The sequence below is a fragment of the Oncorhynchus nerka genome, linkage group LG11, assembly GCF_034236695.1.
Source record: "Oncorhynchus nerka isolate Pitt River linkage group LG11, Oner_Uvic_2.0, whole genome shotgun sequence".
In the NCBI taxonomy this organism is placed as follows: Eukaryota; Metazoa; Chordata; class Actinopteri; order Salmoniformes; family Salmonidae; genus Oncorhynchus; species Oncorhynchus nerka.
The window spans coordinates 13,153,993-13,176,033 of NC_088406.1; the positions used below are offsets into that span (position 1 = coordinate 13,153,993).

A 22,041-nucleotide genomic window follows, 5' to 3' on the forward strand; every position below is an offset into this window, starting at 1 on the left:
GAACAGGGGACCAGAGGGCCAGGGGATCAGAGGGCCAGGGGACCAGCGGATCAGGGGACCAGAGGGCCAGGGGATCAGGGGACCAGCGGATCAGGGGATCAGTGGACCAGAGGGCCAGGGGACCAGGATGAATGGCTCTAATTTGAGAACCATGCTGGACAGAGCAGAGGGAGAGGGGAAACATTGCACATGGGATGGATGTGTTCTGAAAGGTTCTCTTCATTCTTTCTCCATTTCTCTTTCTCCTTTCTTTCCGTCATGTTCTTACTTCTCCCCTCCCCTCCCCTCCCCTCTCCTGACGGGTTGAGAGAAGTACACACAAGCACTCACAGATGTTCATGACACATTCACATAAAGTAACCACTCAAACGTATACGACCGACGAGTGCACCCCTTTAATGAACCGGTCCATGGTGTCACACCTCGGTCGAGTTCCGAGTGGTCAGATCTGTTCCAAATGTGGACCAGAACCGCTGGGTTCCTTACGAATACGTAAATAACATCAACCAACCAGACAGGGGTATCAGCAAGTTTCACAGGCAGATCTTTACTAGTCTGTACGTAGGGGTTAACTTCATATAGCACAGTGTGTGTGTGTGTTTATGCAGATCTTTACTAGTCTGTACATAGGGGTTAACTTCATAGAGCACAGTGTGTGTGTGTGTTTATGCAGATCTTTACTAGTCTGTACATAGGGGTTAACTTCATAGAGCACAGTGTGTGTGTGTGTTTATGCAGATCTTTACTAGTCTGTACATAGGGGTTAACTTCATAGAGCACAGTGTGTGTGTGTGTTTATGCAGATCTTTACTAGTCTGTACATAGGGGTTAACTTCATATAGCACAGTGTGTGTGTGTGTTTATGCACAACACATGTCCAACATAAACAAGCTCCATATGGCAGCCATAGCTGGCCTGTCTCTGTACCGTCAAAACACCATATGGAAGAAATAATACCACGCCCCTTTTTTAACAAGGCCACTCCCCCTTTAATAATGTCCCCTCCCCCTTTTAAAGTAAAGAAAAAAACTTCCCCTGTATTTTCTTCTGTTGTCTAAGTATTTCCTAATGACCACACACACACACACACACACACACACACACACACACACACACACACCCTACACGTCTGCTAACGGCAGACTTTTATTTCACTGAACCTTTATGTAACTGTGAGTGGACATGTTGCTTCCAGAAGTGTCCATTTAGAGAGCTGTGGAGGGAGGGTCAAGTGTTCTGAGCTTTGTTGAACTTTGACCCCTGAAACACTCTAGTTCTGAGGCTTCGTAGTCTATGAGGTCATTTCTTCTTTTGAAAGAATATAGGAGGGATCAGCATATGTATCCATACACAGACAGACAGACAGACATACAGACAGACAGACAGACAGACAGACAGACAGACAGACAGACACAAACCTTTCTGTGTGGAGTGGGCTGTTGTGTCATGGCCATGGAGAAGCAGTGAGCTCCTTTTAGCTGGGTCCTCTCCCACAGTCTCCCCAACCTCTGAACACAGTCATCCAGAGAGGAGAGGGGAGCGCTGTGCTGACTCTGGAGGACAGGGAGACAGGGCTTTAATCCAGTTGATAGAGACATCACCTGTATTGTGTATGTGTGTGTGTATGTATATGTGTGTGTGAATGTGTGTGTGTGTGTATGTGTGTGTGTGTATGTATGTGTGTGTGTGTGTATGTGTGTGTGTATGTGTGTGTGTATGTATATATGTGTGTGTGTTGTGTTATAGAGCATCTACCTGTAGGTGAAGCAGCATGATGTTGATCCAGAGGTGTGGCTGGAGGCTGGTGAGGGTGAAACAGGACTTGGTAAACAGACAGTAATGCCCCTTTAGAGAGCACGAGAATGACAGCTTTGCAACACAGCCACGGCTTGAGTCTGAAACACACACACACACACACACACACACACACACACGTGTAGAGAGTCAGACAATTCAGTTTAGCGTTTTTGTTTAGTTTTTTCTTAATTTTGCTCCACAACTTTCCAACTTTGTCCCCCCTCCCCTCTCCTCTCTCACCCCATCCCCTCACTCCTCTCCTCTCCTCTCCTCTCCTCTCCCCTCTCACCCCTCCCCTCCCCTCTCCTCTCCCCTCCTTTCCCCTCCCCTCCTTTCCCCTCTCCTCTCCTCACCCCTCTCCTCTCCTCTCCCCTCCTTTCCCCTCTCCTCTCCTCCCCTCTCTCTCCCCTCTACCCCTCTCTGTGAGGATAGTTCAGTCCTGTAGACTATAGGTCTGTACCACTGTTACCTTACATTATATTTCTAGTAGTTCCTGGAGGAACTAGCCCCAAACACCTTATTAACCTTCTACAGTCTAGAAACACCGTATACGGACGTGTATGTTGCTGAGTGTGCGGTCTGTTCGTTGTGTGTGTCTGTCTGTGTGTGTGTGTGTATAGAGTCAGACTCATGGTCTCTTGATCAGTGTGTCTGTACTGTAGGGTGTCTCAGGGTGTCTGTACTGTAGGGTGTTTCGGGGTGTCTGTACTGTAGGGTGTCTCAGGGTGTCTGTACTGTATGGTGCCTCAGGGTGTCTGTACTGTAGGGTGTTTCGGTGTGTCTGTACTGTAGGGTGTCTGTACTGTAGGGTGTCTGTACTGTAGGGTGTCTCAGGGTGTCTGTACTGTAGGGTGTCTCGGGGTGTCTGTACTGTAGGGTGTCTCGGGGTGTCTGTACTGTAGGGTGTCTGTACTGTAGGGTGTCTCAGGGTGTCTGTACTGTAGGGTGTCTCAGGGTGTCTGTACTGTATGGTGCCTCAGGGTGTCTGTACTGTAGGGTGTCTCGGGGTGTCTGTACTGTAGGGTGTCTCGGGGTGTATGTACTGTAGGGTGTCTCAGGGTGTATGTACTGTAGGGTGTCTCGGGGTGTCTGTACTGTAGGGTGTCTCGGGGTGTCTGTACTGTAGGGTGTCTGTACTGTAGGGTGTCTCAGGGTGTCTGTACTGTAGGGTGTCTCAGGGTGTCTGTACTGTATGGTGCCTCAGGGTGTCTGTACTGTAGGGTGTTTCGGTGTGTCTGTACTGTAGGGTGTCTTGGGGTGTCTGTACTGCAGGGTGTCTCAGGGTGTCTGTACTGTAGGGTGTCTGTACTGTAGGGTGTCTCAGGGTGTCTGTACTGTAGGGTGTCTCAGGGTGTCTGTACTGTAGGGTGTCTCAGGGTGTCTGTACTGTAGGGTGTCTCGGTGTGTATGTACTGTAGGGTGTCTCAGGGTGTCTGTACTGTAGGGTGTCTCGGGGTGTATGTACTGTAGGGTGTCTCAGGGTGTCTGTACTGTAGGGTGTTTCAGGGTGTCTGTACTGTAGGGTGTCTCAGGGTGTCTGTACTGTAGGGTGTCTCAGGGTGTCTGTACTGTATGGTGCCTCAGGGTGTCTGTACTGTAGGGTGTTTCGGTGTGTCTGTACTGTAGGGTGTCTGTACTGTAGGGTGTCTGTACTGTAGGGTGTCTCAGGGTGTCTGTACTGTAGGGTGTCTCAGGGTGTATGTACTGTAGGGTGTCTCTGTAGGGTGTCTCAGGGTGTCTGTACTGTAGGTGTCTGTACTGTAGGGTGTCTGTACTGTAGGGTGTCTCAGGGGTGTCTGTAGGGTGTCTCAGGGTGTCTGTACTGTAGGGTGTCTCAGGGTGTCTGTACTGTAGGGTGTCTCAGGGTGTCTGTACTGTAGGGTGTCTCAGGGTGTCTGTACTGTAGGGTGTCTCAGGGTGTCTGTACTGTAGGGTGTCTCAGGGTGTCTGTACTGTAGGGTGTCTCAGGGTGTCTGTACTGTAGGGTGTCTCGGTGTGTATGTACTGTAGGGTGTCTCAGGGTGTCTGTACTGTAGGGTGTCTCAGGGTGTCTGTACTGTAGGGTGTCTCGGGGTGTATGTACTGTAGGGTGTCTCAGGGTGTCTGTACTGTAGGGTGTTTCAGGGTGTCTGTACTGTAGGGTGTCTCAGGGTGTCTGTACTGTATGGTGTTTCAGGGTGTCTGTACTGTAGGGTGTCTCAGGGTGTCTGTACTGTAGGGTGTTTCAGGGTGTCTGTACTGTAGGGTGTCTCAGGGTGTCTGTACTGTAGGGTGTCTCAGGGTGTCTGTACTGTAGGGTGTTTCAGGGTGTATGTACTGTAGGGTGTTTCAGGGTGTATGTACTGTAGGGTGTTTCAGGGTGTATGTACTGTAGGGTGTCTCAGGGTGTCTGTACTGTAGGGTGTTTCAGGGTGTATGTACTGTAGGGTGTCTCAGGGTGTATGTACTGTAGGGTGTCTCAGGGTGTCTGTACTGTAGGGTGTCTCAGGGTGTATGTACTGTAGGGTGTCTCAGGGTGTATGTACTGTAGGGTGTCTCAGGGTGTATGTATTGTAGGGTGTCTCAGGGTGTATGTACTGTAGGGTGTTTCAGGGTGTCTGTACTGTAGGGTGTCTCGGGGTGTCTGTACTGTAGGGTGTATATTGTGTAGATAATCCTATAAGAAAACCAATGGTCCAAACCTCAATGTCTCTATCATAAATCCTTTCAAAAGTTATTGTAGTCATTAACCTTGAGGGATGGACAGAATCAGAGTGAATAAATCAATGGAAGCCAGAGAAACAAAGTGGTGAAAAATGGGGAGAATGCATCGTGTCGGTGTCTCGGCTGGCTCCCCGACAGGCTCACTTACCGGTTGAACTCTTTCTTCTCAAATCCACATAAAACAATCTAGAGGTAAGATGGATATGGGTGTTGCGATATGACATGTAGTATTTTCACATTTTAGTTATACTTTTTTCATATTAATTAGAAATTCCTGTTATTTTTCAAAGATTTCTCAGAAAAACAAGGGTTTCGCTGTTAAAAGTCAACGGAGCAATGAGCGTAAACCAAGCTTTTTATTTTCAAAGACTTTTACATTTCATTCAGTTCATACCATGCTAATTTAGCTTTTTGAGACCTGTGAAAACAACTTTGAAGAGTACGACTACAAAATGTAAAATCCTTATTAACAACAAAAAAGTTGCTATGTCAACAGAGCTTGGTGTTTATAATTGGATGTATTCGGTTATGAAATATGAATTTTTGGATATGAAGTTTTCGATATGTTAGAGAAAGACCTCACTGAACGATTCTCAACATAAATAATCCTATTTGTCTTGGTAAAATGTATTTTATAACATAAAGAAATCGACATTTCACTAACAAAGTGTGTTTTCACCCTCTGGGGCAGAGTGGGTGGACACCTTACTAGTGCAGTGGACACCGCCTCAATGTTACAGTGTAGAGAGTGACGCCATGTGTGTATGTCCTGTGTACTGTGACCCGTGTTGTCACATGGAGAACATTACAGAGGGTCACAGACCCACGTGTCACCAAACAGCCACCGACACCATGACATCATCTAGCCGAGTCTTCCTGCCATGTCCTATCCTAAGCCCCTCAGGGCTGCAGACTGTTGTCTTTTAGTGGATTTGAAAATGGGTGGGTTCGTGTGTGTGGGTTTGTGTGTGTGTGTGTGTGTGTGTGTGTGTGTGGGTTTGTGTGTGTGGGTTTTGTGTGTGTGTGTGTGTGGGTTCGTGTGTGTGTGTGTGTGGGTTGTGTGTGTGTGTGGGTTCGTGTGTGGGTTTGTGTGGGTTTGTGTGTGTGTGTGTGGGTTTGTGTGTGTGGGTTCATGTGTGTGTGTGTGTGAATAACTCCTGTCTGTCTCTTCCTTGGCTCTGCTGTTACAGAATGGAACCGTGTCACTGAGACCAGAGGGACTACCACAACATCCCCTCCTGCCACTCTCTATCATGACCTCAACTTTCACTTGCTCTATCACCCATTGCACTGTGAGTGTGTAAGGCAGCCCCAGGCACCTCTCTGATTCAGAGGCGTTCAGTTGTACAACTGTGTGTTAGTGTGTACCGTGTGTGTGTGTTACGCAGCTGGCTCTCTGATTATTTAAGTAATGATTAAAGTGGTGTACTAAGATCAACAAGACCAAGAGAGATTCAGTTGAATCCCAGTGTTCTCTAGGAAGCTGGCTGTGGTCAGTGTGCACATGTGCAGAAGGGTGGTACTCTGAGAGAGGCAGTTCTAACACATGAAAGACATTCTGCTTCCACTGGTGTCTGATTCACACAGTCACAACGATGTGCTGTGAGAAGAATTAAAACCCCAAACCCATGTCCAGTTGAGACAGCTACAAAGCTAGTCCATGATGTTACCCCAGGGCTCTACAGGGGTTATAGAGACTGTTACCCAGGGCTCTACAGGGGGTAGAGAGAGACTGTTACCCCAGGGCTCTACAGGGGTTATAGAGAAAATGTTACCCCAGGGCTCTACTGGGGTTAGAGAGAGACTGTTACCCCAGGGCTCTACTGGGGTTAGAGAGAGACTGTTACCCCAGGGCTCTACAGGGGTTAGAGAGAGACTGTTACCCCAGGGCTCTACTGGGGTTAGAGAGAGACTGTTACCCGAGGGCTCTACTGGGGTTAGAGAGAGACTGTTACCCCAGGGCTCTACAGGGGTTAGAGAGAGACTGTTACCCCAGGGCTCTACTGGGGTTAGAGAGAGACTACAGGGCTCTACATGGGTTATAGAGAGACTGTAACCCCAGGGCTCTACAGGGGTTATAGAGAGACTGTTACCCCAGGGCTCTACATGGGTTATAGGGAGACTGTTACCCCAGGGCTCTACTGGGGTTATAAAGAGACTGTTACCCCAGGGCTCTACAGGGGTTAGAGAGACTGTTACCCCAGGGCTCTACAGGGGTTAGAGAGACTGTTACCCCAGGGCTCTACATGGGTTATAGAGAGACTGTTACCCCAGGGCTCTACTGGGGTTATAAAGAGACTGTTACCCCAGGGCTCTACAGGGGTTAGAGAGACTGTTACCCCAGGGCTCTACTGGGGTTATAGAGGGACTGTTACCCCAGGGCTCTACTGGGGTTAAAGAGGGACTGTTACCCCAGGACTCTACAGGGGTTAGAGAGACTGTTACCCCAGGGCTCTACAGGGGTTATAGAGAGGGACTGTTACCCCAGGGCTCTACTGGGGTTAAAGAGGGACTGTTACCCCAGGACTCTACAGGGGTTAGAGAGAGACTGTTACCCCAGGGCTCTACAGGGGTTATAGAGAGGGACTCTTACCCCAGGGCTCTACTGGGGTTATAGAGACTGCTACCCTGCGTCTGTACCCCAAGAAGGAGCGGGAGACAGTTTGAACCCTCAAGCCTCATCTGGTTCTGGTTAGACTGCTCTGTAAGTCACAATTAAATAGTTCAATCCATTTACTGCAGCCCTGCGGATTCCTTAATTTCATTAATAAAAAATAACACTGTATGCAATTACTTTTTTGGCTCTAACTTTGGGTTCCAGTTTCACCTTCCAGTGATAACAATTAACCCCTTTATCATCATGATCAATGATCAGATAATGTGTGAGTTGACCAGGTCATGTAATCAATCAACCTGATCACTGAGTTTTCCATATACGTAACATTACAAACATCATAAACTTTCTGTCCAAAAATTATGAAGAAAAATTAATCAATGATTTTGGCCCTTCTAGATTAGACTACTCTCCAGCTACCCGGATAAAGCACTAAATAAACTTCAAAACATTGATCATATTACTCAAGTGCTAGCCTCCCTACACTGGCTTCCTATTAAGGCAAGGGCTAATTTCAAGGTTCTACTGCTAACCTACAAAGCATTACATGGGCTTGCTCCTACCTATCTCTCAGATTTTGGTCCTGCCATACATACCTACACGTACGCTACGGTCACAAGATGCAGGCCTCCTAATTGTCCCTAGAATTTCTAAGCAAACAGCTGGAGGCATGGCTTTCTCCTATAGAGCTCCATTTTTATGGTATGGTCTGCCTACCCATGTGAGAGACGTAGACTTGGTCTCAACCTTTAAGTCTTTACTGAAGACTCATCTCTTCAGTGGGTCCTATGATTGAGTGTAGTCTGGCCCAGGAGTGTGAAGGTGAATGGAAAGGCACTGGAGCAACGAACCGCCCTTGCTGTCTCTGGCCGGTTCCCCTCTCTCCACTGGGATTCTCTGCCTCTAACCCTATTACAGGGGCTGAGTCACTGGCTTACTGGTGCTCTTTCATGCCGTCCCTAGGAGGGGTGTGTCACTTGAGTGGGTTGAGTCACTGACGTGATCATCCTGTCCGGGTTGGCGCCCCCCTTGGGTTGGCCCTGTCCGGGGGTATCATCGGACGGGGTCACAGTGTCTCCCGACCCCTCCTGTCTCAGCCTCCAGTATTTATGCTGCAATAGTTCATGTGTCGGGGGGCTAGGGTCTATTATATCTGCAGTACTTCTCCTGTCTTATCCGGTGTCCTGTGTGAATTTAAGTATGCTCTCTCTAATTCTCTTTTTCTCTCTTTCTTTCTCTCTCTTCTATCGGAGCACCTGAGCCCTAGGACCATGCCTCAGGACTACCTGGCCTGATGACTCTTTGCTGTCCCCAGTCCACCCGGTGCTGCTTCAGTTTCAACTGTTCTGCCTGCAGCTATGGAACCCTGACCTGTTCACCGGACTTGCTACCTTGTCTGGACCTGCTGTTTTCGACTCTCTCTCTCTACTGCACCTGCTGTCTCTAACTCTGAATGATCGGCTATGAAAAGCCAACAGACATTTACTCCTGAGGTGCTGACCTGTTGCACCCTCTATAACCACTGTGATTATTATTATTTGACCCTGCTGGTCATCTATGAACATTTGAACATCTTGGCCGTGTTCTGTTATAATCTCCACCCGGCACAGCCAGAAGAGGACTGGCCACCCCTCATAGCCTGGTTCCTCTCTAGGTTTCTTCCTAGGTTCTGGCCTTTCTAGGGAGTTTTTCCTAGCCAGCATGCTTCTAGACCTGCATTGCTTGCTGTTTGGGCATTTAGGCTGGGTTTCTGTACAGCACTTTGAGATATCAGCTGATGTAAGAAGGGCTATATAAATACATTTGATTTGATTTGATTGCTGTTTGGGGTTTTAGGCTGGGTTTCTGTACAAGCACTTTGTGATATTGGCTGATAAATGTACAAATACATTTGATTGATAATGTGTGAGTTGACCAGGTCATGTAATCAATCATAATGATGTAAGACTTTTCATTTAGAGCCAAATCCTTCAATAAAACAACTTGACCAGTATTCTATCGTTCAGACATACAGGTAACTGCCAAAATAAAGATAACACTTGAGTAAATGAGGGCAATATCTGAGGTGTGTCCTTAAAAATGTGCACCAAAGTGCCAATTTCAGTACCACTAAGACCAACCTAAAGCTGGGCTTAGCGGTAATGCGGTTGGTTATGGCATGGATATGCACATGGAACAAGAGATGTGCTATTTGTGCCCCTTAACCTAAAAAAATGATGTTTTTTCCTATTTTGTTTAATTTGATTAAAAACCGAGCATAGTCTCCCCTCCTCTCAATGAAGGCAGCTTTTTGTTGTTCTTCCCACAATGCATTCGCCAAGTAGTCTAGACTACCGATAAAGTGTTTGGCTCATGAGACCGCTTTGAAATAAATCTTAATCACCAAAGCTTTATTAAAAGATCAAGTTTGTGAACAAACATTCCCTTATTATTTTAACCAGCTCCTGTTGTTATTGTGGATGTGTGTAAAAACTCCTCCACGGCCCCCCGAGTGGTGCCGTGGTCTAAGGCTCTGCATCGCAGTGCTAGCTGTGACACTAGAGATTCTGGGTTCAAGTCCAGGCTCTGTCGCAGCCGACCGGGAGACCCATGGGGCGGCGCACAATTGGCCCAGTGTCGTCTGGGTTAGCAGAGGGTTTGACCGGCAGGGATGTCGTTTTCCCATCGCGCACTAGCTGGCTGGCTTCAGGGTTAAGTGGGCATTGTGTCAAGAAGCAGTGCAGCTTGGCAGGGTTGTGTTTCGGAGGATGTACGGCTCACAACCTTCGCCTCTCCCAAGTCTGTACGGAGTTTCAGCAATGAGACAAGACTGTAACTACCAATTGGGGAGAAAAAGGGGTATAATTGTTTTTAGTTTTTATTAAACAAATACAAAAAAAGTAGGTTATATGTCCATCATGGAACGAGAGATGAGATAATCCAGTGACAATCATATTTAGAAACGTTAGTTTTTATCCTGTAACAATTGCTTGTTTTCCATTTTTTTCTGATTGAAAAACAGGCACTTAGCAGACTACCCTTACCATTAGTAGACTACCCTTACCCTTGGTAGGCTACCCTTACCATTAGTAGACTACCCTTACCCTTAGTAGACTACCCTTACCCTTAGTAGACTACCCTTACCATTAGTAGACTACCCTTACCCTTGGTAGGCTACCCTTACCATTAGTAGATTACCCTTACCCTTAATAGACTACCCTTACCCTTGGTAGGCTACCCTTAGTAGGCTACCCTTACCATTAGTAGGCTACCCTTACCCTTAGTAGACTACCCTTACCCTTAGTAGACTACCCTTTCCATTAGTAGGCTACCCTTACCCTTAGTAGACTGCCCTTACCATTAGTAGACTACCCTTACCCTTGGTAGGCTACCCTTACCATTAGTAGATTACCCTTACCCTTAATAGACTACCCTTACCCTTGGTAGGCTACCCTTAGTAGGCTACCCTTACCATTAGTAGGCTACCCTTACCCTTAGTAGACTACCCTTACCCTTAGTAGACTACCCTTACCATTAATAGACTACCCTTACCCTTAGTAGACTACCCTTACCCTTAGTAGACTGCCCTTACCATTAGTAGACTACCCTTACCCTTGGTAGGCTACCCTTACCCTTAGTAGACTACCCTTACCCTTAGTAGGCTACCCTTACACTACTATAATGATAGCTGGTTCAACAGCTCGGGGATTCGATCCAGCAACCTTTTGGTTACTGGGCCAATGCTCCAACCACTAGGCTACCTGACCGCCCACAATTCACATAGGCATACCTGCCGTGTACACTCCATTTGAGCTTTATCCCTCTCCATTTCCAAAGAGTACCTCTAGTCCGGTTACCACAGACACCCTCCTCCAAACATATTCAACATGTTCAGTCCTATAAGTCCATATCAACGGAAGGCCTAGGATATATCTTGCTTTATTGAGAAAGTGCCTCACAAACACAATACAATTAATGGAAGCCCTGGGTATTTTTATTTGAGGAGAAGTGTGATGTTCAAAGGCTTATACTCGTTGAAGCCAATTACAACAATGTTGACTGTCAACACCTCAAACACAGGATGTATTTTTTATTTATTTTTACTGTTGCTATCACTCGTTACTGTAGCCAATGCTATTTAATAAACTGTAGCATCAATCCACAATGGACTAAGATTCCCCCAGCCCAAATGGATTTGATGACAACGCAGAGACCGTCAGTAACCTACAGAACTGGAGACAACAGCATGCAGTTTTAAACCATGGAACACCTTGATTGTCCAGTGAGTCGCCAAGCCCTCGTCACACCTACAACTTGTTAATTCATCAAAACAGAGCCCTTTCGCACCACCGCTAGCTATTGCGCTCATACTTTAATTCTGTTTATATTTCTCACACATTCCCGGACCTATAGCTCCTATCACCACCGATTAGATTTACCAGGTTTGTTCAAATAGAGACGTTTATGTTGGTGTTTCCTTTATCTTGGGAGTTACCTCCACCTCACTCGAATGCTTTTTACTGATGTACTTCCCTGACTATTTGAGTTATGAGTGCTCAACACGGAATGATTTGGTGTTAAATCAGGTATGATGAGCTGGTAATAGCAGCGTACCTTCTATGACACAGTGTTCTGGTATGGGGATCTGTTGGACCATCACAGAACAGAACTCTTTGATCTTCTCCATGTTGTCCCTCAGGTGGCTGTACAGCGTGTCCTCTTTCCCAGTGTCCCTCTTCACTCCTCTCCTTCCTTCCCCCTCTCCCTGTGCATCCCTCTGTTCCTCACGGGGCGTGGCCGGACGGGTGGAGGGAGACAGGGAACTCTCATTGGTTAGCTCCCTCTCAGTGGGAGAGGTGTCTAAGTTTTCTGTTTGCTGATTGGGTGGGGACACTGAGAGCAATGCGTCAGACGTTAGCTCCACCCCTTCTCCATCCGGACCACTCTCAGAGTTGATGGACCGTGACCTCACGGCGTGCAGAGCCAGACTCTTTGACCTGAGGAAGACACACACACACACACACACACACACACACACACACACACACACACACACACACACACCAACCTCAGTTATGGTAAAATAACATATTCATAAGGTGATAATATATTGTAACAGCTTCATACAAGACATTTAGAAGTGATGTTAACCTGTAAGACACTTGAATCCAGTGTTATATGGGAGAAAGTAAAAGAGTACTACAGAAATCAGTTGTTGTTTTGTCTTGAGTCTGGGTTTTTTCTTTCCTTTTCCTGTACTGTTGTTGATGTGTCCATTTTGTTTCAAAATGTTAATAATTCTTGCATTGATATCCTTTAATACTTCTGGTTGTATGTTCAATTTCAGTAAAGTCATGTGTGCTGACATAGATATGGTGTTGATATAGACTCACCTGATACATCTCATAGATATGGTGTTGTTATAGACTCACCTGATACATCTCATAGATATGGTGTTGATATAGACTCACCTGATACATCTCATAGATATGGTGTTGTTATAGACTCACCTGATACATCTCATAGATATGGTGTTGATATAGACTCACCTGATACATCTCATAGATATGGTGTTGTTATAGACTCACCTGATACATCTCATAGATATGGTGTTGATATAGACTCACCTGATACATCTCATAGATATGGTGTTGTTATAGACTCACCTGTTACATCTCATAGATATGGTGTTGATATAGACTCACCTGATACATCTCATAGATATGGTGTTGTTATAGACTCACCTGATACATCTCATAGATATGGTGTTGTTATAGACTCACCTGATACATCTCATAGATATGGTGTTGTTATAGACTCACCTGATACATCTCATAGATATGGTGTTGATATAGACTCACCTGATACATCTCATAGATATGGTGTTGATATAGACTCACCTGATACATCTCATAGATATGGTGTTGTTATAGACTCACCTGATACATCTCATAGATATGGTGTTGTTATAGACTCACCTGATACATCTCATAGATATGGTGTTGATATAGACTCACCTGATACATCTCATAGATATGGTGTTGATATAGACTCACCTGATACATCTCATAGATATGGTGTTGATATAGACTCACCTGTTAAATCTCATCTCTCTGTATTCCTCTCTAGCAGCTTGTCCCATGCTGTATCTGCGTTGGGGTGTAGTTGACCCACCGTCTGTCTCCCCTTCTCCCCCCTCATCCCCCATCTTCTCCTCAAACGCCTGGATCTTCACCTGCAGTCGCCGCTCTGACCCCCTTCCAAACCCCCCTGCACCCACACACACACTGGCCTCTGGGGAAGGAGGGCCTTCTGATTCCTCTTCAACCCTGAAACATACAGAGAGATAGAGGTGTAAAGTAACAACCCTGAAACATACAGAGAGAGGGAAAGAGGTGTAAAGTAACAACCCTGAAACATAAAGAGAGATAGAGGTGTAAAGTAACAACCCTGAAACATACAGAGAGAGGGAAAGAGGTGTAAAGTAACAACCCTGAAACATACAGGGAGAGGGAAAGAGGTGTAAAGTAACAACCCTGAAACATACAGGGAGAGGGGAAGAGGTGTAAAGTAACAACCCTGAAACATACAGAGAGATAGAGGTGTAAAGTAACAACCCTGAAACATACAGAGAGATAGAGGTGTAAAGTAACAACCCTGAAACATACAGAGAGATAGAGGTGTAAAGTAACAACCCTGAAACATACAGGGAGAGGGAAAGAGGTGTAAAGTAACAACCCTGAAACATACAGAGAGAGGAAGAGGTGTAAAGTAACAACCCTGAAACATACAGGGAGAGGGAAAGAGGTGTAAAGTAACAACCCTGAAACATACAGAGAGATAGAGGTGTAAAGTAACAACCCTGAAACATACAGGGAGAGGGGAAGAGGTGTAAAGTAACAACCCTGAAACATACAGAGAGATAGAGGTGTAAAGTAACAACCCTGAAACATACAGAGAGATAGAGGTGTAAAGTAACAACCCTGAAACATACAGGGAGAGGGAAAGAGGTGTAAAGTAACAACCCTGAAACATACAGAGAGAGGAAGAGGTGTAAAGTAACAACCCTGAAACATACAGAGAGATAGAGGTGTAAAGTAACAACCCTGAAACATACAGGGAGAGGGAAAGAGGTGTAAAATAACAACCCTGAAACATACAGAGAGAGGAAGGGGTGTAAAGTAACAACCCTGAAACATACAGAGGGGTAGAGGTATAAAGTAACAACCCTGAAACATACAGAGGGGTAGAGGTGTAAAGTAAAAACCCTGAAACTTACAGAGAGAGGGGAAGAGGTGTAAAGTAACAACCCTGAAACATACAGAGAGAGGAAGAGGTGTAAAGTAACAACCCTGAAACATACAGAGAGAGGAAGAGGTGTAAAGTAACAACCCTGAAACATACAGAGGGGTAGAGGTGTAAAGTAACAACCCTGAAACATACAGAGAGACGGGAAGAGGTCTAAAGTAACAACCCTGAAACATACAGAGAGAGGAAGGGGTGTAAAGTAACAACCCTGAAACATACAGAGGGGTAGAGGTATAAAGTAACAACCCTGAAACATACAGAGGGGTAGAGGTGTAAAGTAAAAACCCTGAAACTTACAGAGAGAGGGGAAGAGGTGTAAAGTAACAACCCTGAAACATACAGAGAGAGGAAGAGGTGTAAAGTAACAACCCTGAAACATACAGAGAGAGGGGAAGAGGTGTAAAGTAACAACCCTGAAACATACAGAGAGAGGAAGAGGTGTAAAGTAACAACCCTGAAACATACAGAGAGAGGAAGAGGTGTAAAGTAACAACCCTGAAACATACAGAGAGAGGAAGGGGTGTAAAGTAGCAAATGTCTTAGCCAGTGTTTTCTCTCCCTATCTCTCCGTCTCTCTCTGTGTCACACACACTAGACCGGATAGGACTGGTGCTGGGCTGGAATGCTGCACATGAGGAAAGAGACAGATCGGACCTGAGAGAACTGGGCAGACCAGCTCACCTCTGGATACACACACACACACACACACACACACACACACACACACACACACACACTGACTTGCCTAGTTAAATAAAGGTAAAATAAAAAATAAACACACACACACACAGAGAAAGAGAGGAGAGAGAGAGAGAACAGGGGAGTGGCCACTCTCTCCTACCATGTCAACCCCTCCACTCGTCCGCTGATTGAACACTTTCAAATGCCCTTTGTTTGCCTCCCTCCTCATCCTCTCTGTTCTTTTTTCTAATAAACCCTCCCACATTTCTCTCAGTCTTTATTTTCCAGAAAGAGACCCCAAGCAAAGCCTCTGGAAGCCACTGATACACAATGTTCCTGGAGAAGGCTGTGTGTGGTACCATTGCCAGAACCCATCAGTAACACAATCATATAGACAAATAAACCCCCCACACACACACACACACACACACGCACACACATACGTCCACACACACAACATCAGTAAAACACGTCCTTATTTTTAAGGAGTGCATTTTTTAATGAAGTTTTTGATTCACAGAATGGTAATTGCAAAGAATAACATGAGATTAGTGATTTTGTTTTGTCATTGTCGGTTGGCTGGGCAGAGAAAGCGATGGGTTTACAAACAGAGGTTCTGCCTCTGTAGTAAAACGCACATTGTGGTAATAAAGCGAATGGTCCATGTGGGTTCAGAATTAGATTGAAACATTCAAATCAATGTTTTAGGGATGTTAAAAGGGGTGAATCGTTGCAGTGCCACACTTTCCATTCCATGACCCATTTCCCTACGACATGCTCCCATGGGGGCGGCTGAGTTTGTGTACAGTTTTGTGGGGCCTGTCTACAATACATTTTTTTATAGTCTGGCAAAATAAGTGTGTGTGTGTGTGAGTGTGTGTGTGAGTGTGTGTGTGTGTGTGTGCATGTGCGTGAGTGTGTGTGTGTGTGAGTGTGTGTGTGAGTGTGTGTGAGTGTGTGTGAGTGTGTGTGTGTGTGCGTGCATACCTTACCTGCAGTCGATGGTGGTGTATGTCTCCAGTAGTCTGGCTATAGAGGTGAAGCTGTTACTCATCCTGTAGATGTCTTTGGCACAGCCTCCCAGGATGGAGGTGTATCTGTCAGTCAGGGCTCTGATCTCCAGCAGCAGACTGTAGTGGAAGCTGTGATCCATACTGCCCAGCAGAGACACTAGGTACGCCAGGGAGCTACGGGCCTGACGCTGGGGGAGAGAGGGGGTAGAGAGCAGAGATAGAGGAGAGAGAGGGGGCAGGGAGGGGAGAGAGAGGGGAGAGAGATGGGAGAGAGAATGAGAAAGATGGGAGAGAGAGGGGGCAGGAAGGGGGAGAGAGAGGGGAGAAAGATGGGAGAGAGAGGGGGAAAGAGAGGGAGAGAGAGGGAGTAGGGAGGGGGAGAGAGGGGGCAGGCAGGGGGAGAGAGGGGAGAGAGGGAGAGAGAGAGAGAGAGAGAGAGAGAGAGAGAGAGAGAGAGAGAGAGAGAAAGAGAGGGAAATAGGGAGAGAGGGGGCAGGGAGGGGGAGAGAGGAGAGATAGGGAGAGAGAGGGGAGAGAGAGGAGAGAGAGGGAGAGAGAGGGAGAGAGGGCAGAGGGGGAGAGAGGGGAGAGAGAGGTAGAGAGAGAGGGCAGGGAGGGGGAAAGGGGAGAGAGAGGGGAGAGAGAGGGGAGAGAGACGGGGCAGGGAGGGGGAGAGAGAGGGAAAGAGAGGGAAGAGAGGGGAGAGAGAGGGGAGAGAGGGGAGATACGGAGAGAGGGGGAGAGAGAAGGGAAAGATGGGTGGCAGGGAGGGGGAGAGAGAGAGAGAGGGGAGAGAGAGGGGAGAGAGGGAGAGAGAAGGGAAAGATGGGTGGCAGGGAGGGAGATACGGAGAGAGAGGGGAGAGAGAGAGGGGGCAGGGAGGGTAGAGGGGAGATAGCGGGGGGGAGAGGGGAGAGAGGGAGAGAGAGAGGGGGCAGGGAGGGGGAGAGAGGGGAGATAGGGAGAGAGAGGGGAGAGAGAGGAGAGAGAGGGGAGAGAGAGGGGAGAGAGAGAGGGGCAGGGAGGGGAGAGAGAGGAGAGAGAGGGGCAGGGAGGGAGAGAGGGAGAGAGAGGAGAGAGAGGAGAGAGAGGGGAGAGAGAGGGGAGAGAGGGGAGAGAGAGGGAGAAAAATAAAAAATATGTCATGACTGTATGTGAGCCATGGGATGTGGGGGTTCCCCTCTCACTTTCTCAAACACACACATGTAAACGCACACACACGTACATATGCACACACACCGCTAAAATATGGCGGCTACAAAGAAATTTGGTATTTTTATGCAATCAACTGCCAACCAAAGCACAGTGCCCTGTCTTTCCACACTCTCTTACCAAGCGGAAAACAAGGAGTGATTCTGGGAAATGCCTCCACTAAGACCTACTGGTTGATGGCAGGGGAGTACCATGTTCTCCACTCCTGTTAACACACTCACATTTTGTATTGAACCTTTACTTAATTAGGCAAGTCAGTTAAGAAAAAAGTATTATTTACAATGACGGCCTACCCCGGCCAAACCCAAATCACGGCCAGATATGATACAGCCTGGATACGAACCAGGGACTGTAGTGACGCCTCTTGCCCTGGGATGCAGTGCCTTAGACCGCTGTGCCACTCGGGAGCAAAGGGAGCTACGAGCCTGACACTGGGGGAGGGAGGGGAAGGGGGGAGGGAGATAAAGGGAGAGAGAGGATGATGGAGGGGGGAGAGAGGGAGAGAAAGTGATAGAGGAGGAGAGAGGGGAGAGCGAGGGTGATAGATGGGAGAGGGAGAGAGAAGGTGATACAGGGGAGAGAGAGGGAGTGAGAGTGGAAGAGAGAGGAAGAGAGGGGAGAGAGGGAGAGAAGATGAGAGAGAGGGGAGAGGGAGAGAGGGAGAGAGAGGGAGAGGGGAGAGAGGGAGAGAGAGGGAGAGAGGAAGAGAGGGGAGAGAGAGGAAGAGAGGGGGAGAGAGAGGAAGAGAGAGGGGAGAGAGACGGGAGAGAGGGGGATAGAGAGGAAGAGAGAGGGGAGAAAGAGGAAGAGAGAGGGGGAGAGAGGGGAGAGCAGGGTAGAGAGGAAAAGAGAAGGGGGAGAGAGAGGGAGAGATAGGGAGAAAGAGAGGAAGAGAGAGGGGGAGAGAGGGAGAGGGGGAGAGATGAAAAGAGAGGGGAGAGAGGGTGAGAGGGAGAGAGAGGGAGGGAGTTGGAAAGAGAGGAAGAGAGGGGAGAGGGGGAGAGAGACAAGGACAAGAGAGAGAGGGAGAGAGGGGGAGAGAGAGGGAGAGAGCGGGAAAGAGGGAAGAGAGGGGAGGGAGAGAGAGAGGGAGAGCGGGGAGAGAGGGAGAGAGAGAGGGAGAGAGAGAGGAAGCGAGAGGGGGAAAGAGGGGGAAAGATAGGGAGAGAGGAAGAGAGGGGAGAGCGGGAGAGAGGGGGAGAGAGGAAAATATAGGGGAGAGAGAGAGAAAGGAAGAGAGGGGAGAGAGGAAGAGAGAGGGAGAGCGAGGAAGAGAGGGGAGAGAGAGGAAGAGAGGGGGAGAGAGAGGAAGAGAGAGGGGAGAGAGACGGGAGAGAGGGGGATAGAGAGGAAGAGAGAGGGGAGAAAGAGGAAGAGAGGGGGAGAGGGGAGAGCAGGAGAGAGAGGAAAAGAGAAGGGGGAGAGAGAGGGAGAGATAGGAGAAAGAGAGGAAGAGAGGGGGGAGAGAGGGAGAGGGGGAGAGGGGGAGAGATGAAAAGAGAGGGGAGAGAGGGTGAGAGGGAGAGAGAGGGAGGGAGTGGGAAAGAGAGGAAGAGAGGGGAGAGGGGGAGAGAGACAAGGATAGAGAGGGAGAGAGGGGGAGAGAGAGGGAGAGAGGGGGAGAGAGAGGGAGAGAGAGGGAGAGAGCGGGAAAGAGAGGAAGAGAGGGGAGGGGGAGAGAGAGGGAGAGCGGGGAGAGAGGGAGAGAGAGAGGGAGAGAGAGAGAGGAAGAGAGAGGGGGAAAGAGGGGGAAAGATAGGGAGAGGAAGAGAGGGGAGAGCGGGAGAGAGGGGGAGAGAGGAAAATATAGGGGAGAGAGAGAGAAAGGAAGAGAGGGAGAGAGAGGAAGAGAGAGGGAGAGAGGGAGAGAGGAAGAGAGAGGGAGAGCGGAGAGAGAGGGGGAGAGAGGGGGAGAGAGGAAAAGAGAGGGCGAGAGGGAGAGATAGGAAGAGAGGGAGAGAGGGAGAGAGGGAGAGAGAGGGAGAGAGAGGAAGAGAGAGGGGAGCGGGAGAGAGGGAAAGAGAGGAAGAGAGGGAGAGAGGGAGAGAGGAAGAGAGAGGGGAGAGAGGGAGAGAGAAAGGGAGAGGGAGAGAGAGGAAGAGAGTGGAGAGAGAGGGAGAGTTGAGAGAGGTGAGAGAGGGAGAGAGAGGGAGAGAGAAGGAGAGAGAGAGGGAGGGAGAGAGGGAGAAGGAGAGAGAGAGGAGAGGGAGAGATGGAGAGAGAGAGAGGGAGAGAGAGAGGGAGAGAGAGGGAGGGAGAGAGAGAGCCTGTAATCATCTCTACCCCTGGCCAGAGGCTCCATGCCAATGGTCACAAACACCCTCATAAACAACCGTAAACACATCCTGGCGGCCATTTTAGAGAGAACAGGAGATTCAGAGGGATGTTTTCCTGAGATCCACTCGGAGAAGATAGGAGAGCGGAATATCAGATTCAGTGTTGGAATCAGCAGGCGCACCTCCCCCCCATCTGGGCCTTTAGCGGGACCAGGGGGCTTGTTACATTAAGAGAGAGGAGGACATTTTGTTCCAGATCTCATCTGCAGAGGGAGCAGAGGAATCAGTGTGCTGGTCCAATCAGGAGGCAGGGAGACAAAGGAAAGGAGGAAGCAAAACAGGTTGCATTATTTAAACCCTCTCTGGCTCCTAACTGGAGCATGACACGTTTCTGCTGCCCAGACACAGTTAACACACACACCACACACACACACACACACACACACACACACACACACACACACACACCTAGGACACACACAAGCTACTGCTGGAGCGAATCGGTTTGGAGCATTGTCAGAACAATAACAGAGGAGTGATTGGAGCTGAAGGGCCAAATCGTTCGGCCTCTCCTGGGAAGTGTGCGTGTGTGTCTGTGTTTGCATGTGTGTGTGTGTAAGTGTGTGTATGTGTGTCTGTGTTTGCATGTGTGTGTGTAAGTGTGTGTATGTGTGTGTCTGTGTTTGCATGTGTGTGTGTGTAAGTGTGTGTCTGTGTTTGCATGTGTGTGTGTAAGTGTGTGTATGTGTGTGTCTGTGTTTGCATGTGTGTGTGTAAGTGTGTGTGTAAGTGTGTGTATGTGTGTCTGTCTCCCGGAAAGAGCAGAATATTGCTGCGAATCCGCATTCATCCTGTCACCGTGGGGTTTTGCCTTTTCATAACTTCTAGGGGAACATGCCAATGAATAATGAAACACAAGAGCTAGTTTGTTGAGGTAGAGAGGTAGGGAGGGAAGGAAGGAAGGAGTTTGTTGAGGGAGGAAAGGAGAGAGAGAGAGGAGGCTGGAGAGATTTTGTTGAGGGAGGGAAGGAGAGAGAGAGGAGGCTGGAGAGAGTTTGTTGAGGGAGGGAAGGAGAGAGAGAGGAGGCTGGAGAGAGTTTTTTTAGGGAGGGAAGGAGAGAGAGAGAAGGTTGGAGAGAGTTTGTTGAGGGAGGGAAGGAGAGAGAGAGGAGGCTGGAGAGAGTTTGCTGAGGGAGGGAAGGAGAGAGAGAGAGGAGGCTGGAGAGAGTTTGTTGAGGGAGGGAAGGAGAGAGAGAGAGGAGGCTGGAGAGAGTTTGTTGAGGGAGGGAAGGAGAGAGAGAGGAGGCTGGAGAGAGTTTGTTGAGGGGGGGAAGGAGAGAGAGAGAGGAGGCTGGAGAGAGTTTGTTGAGGGAGGGAAGGAGAGAGAGAGAGAGAGAGAGAGAGGTTGGAGAGAGTTTGTTGAGGGAGGGAAGGAGAGAGAGAGGAGGCTGGAGATAGTTTGTTGAGGGAGGGAAGGAGGATACAACATACACTGCTTCACAAGGTGTTGGGAGTCATATAATCGCTAGGTAACATGTCTCTCTCTCCATCAATCACTCAGGATTTATCGTTGAGAGGAATGGACTGGATGACCTCAGCGGAAAACTCCATAACAGGTATGTTTCAACATGTGTAACACCCACCTCCACCTGGGTGAGGCCATTTTGTACCAGAACTCTCACCAGAAGTCAGTTATGATGGTGGGGAGGTGAAGTGTGACTAACTATTGACCAGTGGTTAAATTGAGCCGAAGCTATCCAGAACAGGCCCCTGTTCCAGCACCTTAAGGGCCCCAAAAAAGTATGATAATCCAAGATTAGTGTTAAGGTTATGGTTATGGCTAGGGTTATGGTTAGGGTTATGATTAGGGTTATGGTTATGACTAGGGTTTTATTTATTTCATCCGTTATTTTACAGAGAACACGTTCCCATTTGCAGCAACGACCTGGGGAATAGTTCCAGGGGAGAGGAGGGGGATTAATGAGCCAATTGTAAACTGGGGATTATTAGGTGACCGTGATGGTTTGAGGGCCAGATTGGGAATTTAGCCAGGTCACCGGGGTTAACACCCCTACTCTTACGATAAGTACCATGGGATCTTTGAAGACCTCAGAGAGTCAGGACACCCGTTTAATGTCCCATCCGAAAGATGGCACCCTACACAGGGCAGTGTCCTGGGGCATTGGGAAACATTTTTTAGACCAGAGGAAAGAGTGCCTCCTACTGGACCTCCAACACCACTTCCAGCAGCATCTGGTCTCCCATCCAGGAACTGACCAGGACCAACCCTGCTTAGCTTCAGAAGCAAGCCAGCAGTGGTATGCAGGGTGGTATGCTGCTGGCAAATGGTATGCTGCTGGGTTATGGTTATGGCTAGGGTTATGGTTAGGGTCATCTCCTCTCAGTGTTCCTTCAGAAGGCCTCATTCAGTAATCATCTCCTCTCAGTGTTCCTTCAG

At 48.1% G+C, this 22,041-nt stretch overlaps 1 protein-coding gene across 1 annotated transcript in view; it reads right to left on the bottom strand.

The window, feature by feature from the left end:
* The window catches only part of LOC115127110 (ventricular zone-expressed PH domain-containing protein-like), a 121,822-nt gene that overhangs the window by 40,678 nt on the left and 59,103 nt on the right, over window positions 1-22,041 (bottom strand). Inside the window, exons 6-10 of the mRNA XM_065024234.1 lie at window positions 16,075-16,283; window positions 13,189-13,422; window positions 11,708-12,090; window positions 1,756-1,895; window positions 1,419-1,553 (exon numbers count right to left, since the gene is read on the bottom strand). Of these exons, the coding sequence (XP_064880306.1) occupies window positions 1,419-1,553; window positions 1,756-1,895; window positions 11,708-12,090; window positions 13,189-13,422; window positions 16,075-16,283 (1,101 nt within the window). The remainder of the gene's footprint in view (window positions 1-1,418; window positions 1,554-1,755; window positions 1,896-11,707; window positions 12,091-13,188; window positions 13,423-16,074; window positions 16,284-22,041) is intronic.